Raw genomic sequence first — 9645 nt, 5'->3', positions numbered from 1 at the left:
TAAAATTGCTGAGGGCCTACAGTGCACGTCTACAGAATTAAGTTCGCATACTTGTGAAGAACGCTTGTTTGTTTTAGTGCAAAGTAACTTACTGGACTGTATTGTCTCCGCTTGTCCTTATGGTGAGACAACAGTACGTTTACGGAATTACAAGGCTAAAATTCGGTGGCTTTGCTCTGAAACGTACATACATACTGTGTCCGCTGCGGTGATCGAACCATAAATTGTAAAGTTATATGCTTCAATGGTGAGAAATTAGTCGTATGTGTTAAAACTCTGGCTACCAGATACATGTGATCCATAAATCGTAATTCGTGAAATAACTTTCTCAATATAACAAAGTTTACATGATCTTTTGTTTGAAATTTAAAGAATAAGTCCAACATTATCTATTTTTTCACCAAAAAGAAAAAAAAAACACTTTAAATAACTTTTACTACTATATTTTCCTTTACTTCACATTATCGCTGTGTGTACACGAGAATTCAATGACCGCAAAACTCTTGTATATTGTTAAAATCCTTTTTCTAGAATAATTACGATTTTCACTAAGTTTTTGATAATATAGATGTAATTATATCACGAGAATTCTGTATTTAATCCGTAGACTTACCGCTGTACTAGCGGAGGGGCCTTGGATAAATGAAATTATTCTCAAAGTCATATAAGTTGTATGGGATAATTTAATAGCATTAACTGTAAGCCAGTTCATTACCTTACTAGTTTTTGTTTTATTTATTTTAAAAGCCCCAATTATCATGGAGATGTCAGAGGAGTACATAAGGCATATAATATTTTACGAGCTCAGAAAAGTGCTACCGATGCTACGCGAAGCATTCGAGAGGTGTACGGCAATGACATTCTGAATGTGAGGAAGTGTCAAAGATGGTTCAATAATTTAGAACCGGTGACTGCAGTTTGACAAATGCAGCTTGCAGTGGGCTCCCTATTGAGTTTGATAATGACCTGCTTCTAGCAACACTTGAGGAAGATTGTTGAAGAATTAGCCCAGAAACTCAGTTCATCTCCTTCCACTGTCCATAGATATTTGCTACTACTTGGCAGAGTTTAGAATTGGGAAAATGGGTATCACATGAGTTGTGAGCTGATACTCTGAGAGAACAATTAGACATCTCTACGCTCTTGTGAATTTTAAGCTTCGTTTTTGAACCGCCTAGTGACTGGACATTAAGCGCAGCTGACAGTGAGTTAATGCAGGAAAATCAGCTACATCACAACCAAAAACGAACCTACACTCAAGGAAGATTTTGCTTAGTGTTTGGTAGGATAAAGGTGGTATAATACCCTTTGAACTGTTACAATCAAACCAGAAAATCACTGCTGAGAGATACTGTCAGCAACTGGATCGACTGAACACTGCGCTAAAAAGAAAAAAAAAAAGAAAGAAAAGAGTCCTGCTTTGGTGAATTGGAAAAAAAAAAAAAAAAAGAAGTTGTTTTCCACCATAATAATGCACGTCCTCACACCGCCAGAAACATTTCCAGAAAAATGGAAGAGCTTGATTGGGAGAAACTTCCTCATACCCCTTATTCTCCTTCAAATTACCATCTTTTCAGAAGCTTGCAACATCATCTGAATGAAAAACGAAGCTGTTTCAAAACCATAAGCGTGGTATTGAAAATTTGTTGAGATTTTGGCAAACTGTTATTGAAAGTGATAGAAACTACATAATTGATTCAAATTATTATTTAAGTTATTTTTCTCCTTTTAAATATTAATGTTGCAAACGACATTACTTATGAGATAACCGGATACTTCAAAGGCGAGTTGTATAATTAGTTTAAAATTACCCTCTGCTTGGTTGTTTTTTTGAATTTCGCGAAAAGCTACACAAGGGCTATCTGTGCTAGCCGTCCCTAATTTAGCAGTGTAAGACTAGAAGGAAGGCAGCTAGTCACCACCACCCACCGCCAACTCTTGGAATACTTTTATCAACGAATAGTGGGATTTACCGTCACATTATAATGCCCCCACGGCTGAAATGGCGTGCATGTTTGATGCGACGGGGATTCGGACCCGCAACCCTCGGATTACGAATCGAGTGCCTAAACCACTTGGCCATGCCAGGCCTTGTCGTCTGTTACTTGATCTATTTATAGCCAGTCACGTAGCACAGGATGTAGCGCTGTACAAAATAGCATTATGATTAGATTAATTTTACACCAGGAAATGTTATTTGTGTACTGATAAATAACACAGTATTCTTTGCCAGTAGGTACGTAAGAAATCCATAATAGAATAATTCATAACCTTTTATTGTTAGGCAAATAATCGAACATAAACAGCAAAATAATAAAAAAATATTGTTATTTGTAGTTAATCACAAAGCTGCACAATGAGCTACCTGTGTTCTGTCCACGACGAGTATCGATACCCGGTTTCTCATAATGCAAATCTACAAACGGCATAAATAGCCAGTTTGAATTTTGCGCACAGACACTCGAGAAACCATCTGTTGAGCACCGTCAACTCTTGAGCTATTCTTTTTCCAACGAATAAGGGGATTGACCAATACATTATAATGCTCATATTGTCGTAAAGGCATGGTCGGTGACAAGATTCGAATCCCCGACCTAAAATGAGTCAAGTATTCTTAACTACAAGACCATGTCAGGCTCATAAAAAATAATAATTGAAAGGCTAATCATAGTCCCCTGCTAGTACAGCGGTAAATCTACGGATTTACAACGCTAAAATCAGGGGTTCGATTCCCCTCGGTAGAGATAGCCCATTGTGGCTTTGCTATAATAAACCAGCCCGGCATGGTCAGGTGGGTTAAGGCGTTCGACTCATAATCCGAGGGTCGCGGGTTCGAATCCCGGTCGCACTAAACATGCTCGCCCTTTCAGCCGTGGGGGTGTTATAATGTATGGTCAATCGCACTATTCGTTGGTAAAAGAGTCGCCCAAGAGTTGGCAGTGGGTGGTGATGACTAGCTGCCTTCCCTCTTGTCTCACACTGCAAAATTAGGGACGGCTAGCGTAGATAACCCTCGAGTAGCTTTGCGCGAAATTCAGAAACAAGGCTAATCGTAAAACAAATTGCAAAATATATTTATTTCTTACACATATCAAAACAGAAAAGGATCTGGGACTAGCCTTAGCGATCTAACGTAGCACAAAAATACATTGATTAGCATGTAACATTGAGACAGACTTCATCCACAGGTACAGAAATGTCATATTTATACAGACTACTTCTTTTAATCAGGTACATAAATATAGAATACACAAGACGAGATTTCAAGACAAGTAAATAATGTGGTATGGAATATCGAGATGTAGTTTGTTCAGTAAAGTTTTAGTCATTAGAATAGACCACACGGTGAGAGACAGCTTTATGTTTTTTTTTCTCTTTCTTTCTTGCTTTTGAATGCATAAAAATAATATATTTACATACATATATATATATATATATATGTCCTTTACTGGAATATTCGTATGTGGTGTCTTTCTTTAGAGAAACACGTTGCTTTATGGTGTCCACCACACCAAGCGAGAGACGTGGTTTTATGTCCAAAGTCGTGGTAACTTGGATGTCCATGAATTACGCGATTTGTAAATTATTAGTACTTGTCATTTCAAATGAAAGAAAATATTTATTACATCTAATGTTTTTGTTTTTTTAAAGTTTGTTTTTTCATTATTCGCAGAAAACTAAATTAATGATTATAATTTGGTGTAAAGTAAACAGCATGATTTCATATTTACGTGCTAATTTTTGGAAACGTAGCGTAAACGATGAACCCTTATGTTACATTCCTAGCATACTAACTACTGGGCCACACTCAGGCATTTGATTTGTGAAATGATGTGTTTTATATATTTATTCATTCAGACTGTAATTATGTAAGTTAATTTAACCAGGTTTATTATACACTATTGTCTGTCACAAAAAAGGCCCACAGAAAAAACAAACTGTAAATATCTAATTAGAACAGGATAACAAAAATAGTTTATAATTTTTTATAATTTATAATCTGTTTATACGAACAGATACCTTTTAAGTAATTGCACATGAATAATTTGGGGTTTAGATATTCATAAAATAAAAATTACTACATTCTGCACACCTGATAAGGTCTTAACTTTATTAATATTTTTCCTCATTGAACAAACTCAGTACTACATGATACTGAATGTATACCTCAAAAATATTTCATTAAATAATCTCAACAAATTGTGGCATGTAAATTAGTAACCTATTTTAATTCAGTACAAATTACTATAAATACTTATTGAGGATAATTTCGTGTACCATCTGTGATTACATCTATAAGTAAGATATGTATAATATGAACAAATATATTTGTTAGTGAGGGCTGCTGTAGTGTCTCTTAACCAAGTTTCTGACACTAAATATTTAAGAGCTGAACAGTTACAAACAAACATCAAAATGAAAATATATTTACAAAAAGAAATTTTAAGAGCATTTACATAAATCCTTCATTAACAAAATATATATTTTCAAATTATTATGCTTAAATGAATTATCTGTTAAACCAACTTTTGCACACTTATGAAGTGTTTCAACAGCAATCCATAAAACTGGCCAATGTAAAATGCCCCAAACAAACTACTTTTGATATATGTGTTAAAACTGAAATATTTCTGATAACATAAAAGTGTGTGGTACAGAATATTCTAGTAATGGAGTTGTTTCTATTTTATGTAAGCTTTATTCCAAGTTTGTAATATACAATACCCATAAGAATAACAACACAAGAAACCATTCTTTGTGAATGACTGCTTAAACCATAAACAATAAATTACCTTAAAACTTTAATTTTAATGAAAGTTTATCTTCTTCACAAAAAATGTAAATAAATTCAAGTGATATAAACAAATCTTTAGTGTATAATCTTGATGCATAAATTATGACAATTTTTACTATTTCATATTCTTAGCAGCACAAGTAGTTTTACCAATTAGGCAAGTGGCCAGGGCCTTTAATCTACTTCTGAGTTTACTTATCATTATAGGAGCCACATTTACTGAATTCTGTCCAAGGCTCCAAAATAACTAAGATCACCCCCCTCACGTTTTTGCTTACAAACAGTTAATTTTCAAATTTCCCTAACCTTGTAAAACATACTTGTAAAACTACAGCTTATATTTGACCACAGATCAACAGGGACAGAGAAAAATTAAATGTCATTGTTACATTTACATTTGAATTAAAAAACAATTTAGCTAAGCCTGTATATTTAACACAATACAATTTATACTATAAATAAATTCACCACTTTTGGTTTTTATAAATAATGTTTAATATTAAATATCAAAAGATACAATGTAGCACAAACAATTTATTTCAATACTAAATGTCTAAAAACTGATTTCTGCATGCACGTAAGGAACATTTACAAGAAAGTATAACTTTGACTAACGTTTCATGAAGTCAAAAATGCCTGTAAAAGTTGATGAAGATGTCATTTCTTTGAATCAATATATTTTAATGAATTTTTAAATCTACATTATCCTGCACATAGACAAACATAATAAATAATAAGGAAAAAACAAACAAAATAACAAAGCATTTATCAAATACTTCAGAAACTTTAACATTTCATCTTCAGTAATCTGGATGTAAGGTTGTAAAACAATAAATGATCCATGTAATTATGTTTTTATTTTACTTTATTACTATATTAAATTTTCCAAAAAAATGATTTGATTACTAAAATAAATCATTAAATAAATAAGACAATGTTAGCTTGATCTGTAATTATGAGACAGTGTAAATGTTTTTTGTAACAGTTCTTCCCATATGATACCAAATGTTTCATTCACTTAAATACTGTTTGTGAAAATCAATTGGGGTTTACGACAACAATAACTAACATGAATGGTAAAATTTCTTAAGCAGCATATTTTTTACAATAAACTTATATACATTTCCCATCAACAGATATAAACAATGAGTGACATATACAATCAGGTATATTTACATCAGGTGCATCTTGTGAATATAGGATGGAAAAATTATGGAAATAATAATACACTGTACAGAAAGTTCAAAGATATTATATTTTCCTTACAGTTATGCAGATAACAGTAGCTAACAGTGTACAGAAATTGTCCCTCTTACTTCACATTCCACATGCTATTATCCACTATGATTAAGTGCTTCCCCATTTCAGGATTAAAGACAAAGACAGAAATTAATCAAACCTCTCAGCAAATCAAAAGATAATTCTGCTGGTGTTCCTTACAGTGCTGATTCTGCAAGTTTCACTATGCAATAAACACAACAAATACAATAAAAAAAAAGATCAAAACTGCAAATATTTTGATCATTAACCAGCGATTTGATGTGACAGACTGGAAGTACTTCAATATCTCTGAATGAGCTGCTTCAACATTCAGTTGGGTGTCTTCAACATTTGTATCAATTCTGTAGACAATAAAATCATAGTATAAGTTATAAACCTTTTCTTCAAAGGACACAGGAAAAATTCAGGGATCCATCTAATGATATAATTGTCTTATTAATGTAGGTACAAAAGTTAATTTAAATTAAACTAAAATTTATTGATGATGAAATATAAATTATTCAAAAAATTTGCTACTCTAACCTTTGAACCATTTCCTCTTGCTCTTTAACCATTTGAGCTAGCTGCTGGAATATGGAACCCAATTCAACAATGGTAGACTCTATGTTTTGCATTGTATCAGCTCTACTCTGGATGTAGGCATCCTATGTTTCAGAATAAAAAAAAGTATTCAATATTCTTTGGTGAATCATAACAAAAGTGTTCTTCAAAATTCAAAGTCATGTAAGGCAAAGTATTACAATACTGGACTTGAAGAACTGTATTCAGCTATACACAATATTTTCTTGTGTCAGTTTGCACAGCTACTTAACATGTGGCTTTCTTTGCAACAGATGCAGAATGTATTGACTCATCAAAGTGTGAGTGGTTTTAAGTAAATCAAATGTTCAAACTTTAAATAAAGTATAATGAACTGTACTGGTTCTACATGAGAATAAAAACAGTTCATTTAAGGTTTTAACACTTCCTAATGGAAAGTTTTAGAAAGCAAAAATATATCCTGATAATAAAGCAAAACATGAATGTAACAATATGAAGCATTCATTAAAAAGTTTGAAACATTCAAAATTCCACCTTCAGAGACCTACGTTGGTCAGTTTGGCATTTTATGACGCAAAGCAACTCGGGTATCTGAGCCAAACATTTGGTAAAAAGTTAAAATTGAAGTAAAATTATTAAAATTTGTAAAAAGAAATTAAAGTAAAACAAAACAAAGTTTAATTTTTGAATTAAAAACTTAAATAACATTAAATACAATTTTTATGTGTAGTTTACAGCAATATGAGAAAAACTACAGTAATACAAGTTGTAGAGGCCTTTCTGTAGCATAATTTTAATTATTATAACTTGCCAGGATGACTAATGGGTAAGTTCAAACATTAGCATTAGTCACCACCTGAAGTTGGCCTTTCCAGGCCTGGTTTTGAGTTATTTGATGTCACAGCTATTTTAAGAAAGTAAATTACTACATTTTAAAAGACCTTCTGTAGCATAATTTTAATTATTATAACTTGCCAGGATGACTAACTGGTAGTTCAAACATCAGCATTAGACACCTGAAGTTGGACTTTCCAGTCCTGCTTTCGAGTTATTTGGCATTATGGCCATTTTCTAATTTCAAATCAAACTTGCTGTACTTTAATTGTTAAAAAGCAATCACATTAGAAAATCTAATTTATAAATTAAAAAAAAAAATTAATGGCCATTAAAAAACAAGAACCATTTGTAAGGAGAACAGTGTCACCATTGTCAATGACACTGTCAAACATTATGAATGAACCTCAGAACAAAATGTTTAAAATATGGCTGAGTGTCACACAGAAAATGATGAGTTAAAAAACTGTGACCATTGCATAGTCCAGTTAGGACAACTTCCTCTTTTTGATCCTTATGGAAATAAGACAGCCAAAATACAATAGAGGGTTTTATTTGAAAAAGCTTGTTTTCATGTTGTTCACTCCAAGTTGACTGCCAACTGGCACAAAGTTGAGCCTTGAATACAGGACCATATTCTATGTATGGAACAGACACAGCAGTGATAGTGCCAGAGCAGATAGACTTAGCTGTAGTGTTGGCAAGCTTGTTCCCACAAATACCAACATGGCCTGGTATCCAGAAAAACTGGATAGAAGGCCAAATGCAACAATGGCAGATCATCTATTCTGAAAAAGCATGGCCCACCAGGAAGGAAAACACAACTCCAGGTGGGATGCTGTGTTAAGGACTGAAGTTTCAATGTATACAGTAAAGACAGTTGCAAACAACAGAGGTGTAAAGGAGGTTCATGAGAGTCTGTGTATAAGCTCTGGACTAGGGAAATGTGGAAAGCCCCCATGCAGAGCCGAAGTTTTTGATGATGAATGGGGTCCAGCATCTTTAAGGCCGAGGTCCTGGCAGAGCCACAGACCAGTGACCCATAGTCTAGTTTTCATTGAATAAGAGCACGATATATCTTTTGCACAGAACATCAATCCACTCTCCAAGTGGTGGAAGAGAGGACATGGAGGATGTTCAGTGTTCTTGTACATTTAACTCATAGCTGCTTGATGTGTGGTATAAAGATGAGCTTACAGTCAAAGATGAGCCCCAAGAATTTTTCTTCAGGGACCAAAGGTAGCATAATTTCACCGATACACAGTTCAGGATTGATCTTTCAAGTCGAATCAAGTGGACCATGGTAGATCTCAGCCTTCAGAACCCACACTGGGTGGGTGAGAGGAGGTTGTTTGATTCGATGAACCAAACACAACGAGTATTAACCATCCTCTCTGAACTCTTACAAAGACAGCTCATCAAAGCAATTGGATAGTAGTTTGAAGGAATCTTGGGATCCTTCCCAGGGTTAGAGAAAGGTAGAACAATAGCCTGGCACCAGGCATCAGAAAAAACATTCTCCTGCCAGATCTAGTTAAAAACAGTCAGAAGAATAGCAAGAAAAGCAGGAGGTAGATGGTACAGTATTTCATAGTGTACATCATCAGGTCCAATCAGTGTACTGCCAGACCGATGAATGGTCAGTTTGAGTTCCACCAATATAAAGGAGCTATTGTAGTCATGAAAACAATCAGCTCGAAAGTAAAGAGATGATCGCTCTGCTTGAGTCTTGATGGCTAAGAAAGTGGAGGAAAAAGCAGAAGTGCAAGGTACCAGACAAAAGCTTTCATCTAGAGTATTGGCACTGCTCTGGGTATCAGCCATTTTCTCGCCATCTAAAAGCAAGATTGAGAGGGGGACAGAATTATATTACCCACTAACCTTTTGAATCTTGTTCCCATAAGACTTTGAAACTGGTGGTAAAAGATATGCTGGTTGTGAACTTAATCCAAGACTCCTTCTGGCTTTGACATCTTACCCACCACACATGTGCACGGGCCTGCTGAAAAGCAATGAATTTCAAGAGTGTGGGATACCTATGAAAAGTATCCCAGGCCCGTTTGTGAGCCTTCTGTGCCATGTGGCATACAGGATTCCACCATGGACAAGGACATCATGGAAAATATGCTGATGTTTTAGGAATACATTGAGCAGCTACCTTAGTATAATACAGTCAGTCACTGCTGCCATGCAGT

General features: G+C 34.4%; 1 protein-coding gene across 4 annotated transcripts in view; it reads right to left on the bottom strand.

The window, feature by feature from the left end:
• Nucleotides 1-4679: 4679 nt before the first annotated feature.
• The window catches only part of LOC143252385 (syntaxin-5-like), a 35669-nt gene continuing 30703 nt past the window's right edge, over nt 4680-9645 (bottom strand). For all 4 annotated transcript variants that reach the window (XM_076504398.1, XM_076504397.1, XM_076504396.1 and 1 more), the window contains exons 9-10: nt 6599-6720; nt 4680-6417 (exon numbers count right to left, since the gene is read on the bottom strand). In XM_076504398.1, the coding sequence (XP_076360513.1) occupies nt 6258-6417; nt 6599-6720 (282 nt within the window). In that variant the 3' untranslated portion in view covers nt 4680-6257. The remainder of the gene's footprint in view (nt 6418-6598; nt 6721-9645) is intronic.

The sequence above is a fragment of the Tachypleus tridentatus genome, chromosome 6, assembly GCF_004210375.1.
Source record: "Tachypleus tridentatus isolate NWPU-2018 chromosome 6, ASM421037v1, whole genome shotgun sequence".
NCBI classification, from domain to species: domain Eukaryota; kingdom Metazoa; phylum Arthropoda; class Merostomata; order Xiphosura; family Limulidae; genus Tachypleus; species Tachypleus tridentatus.
The sequence above is the reverse complement of the archived record's forward strand: the minus strand, read 5'-3'. Positions and strand labels throughout refer to the sequence as shown.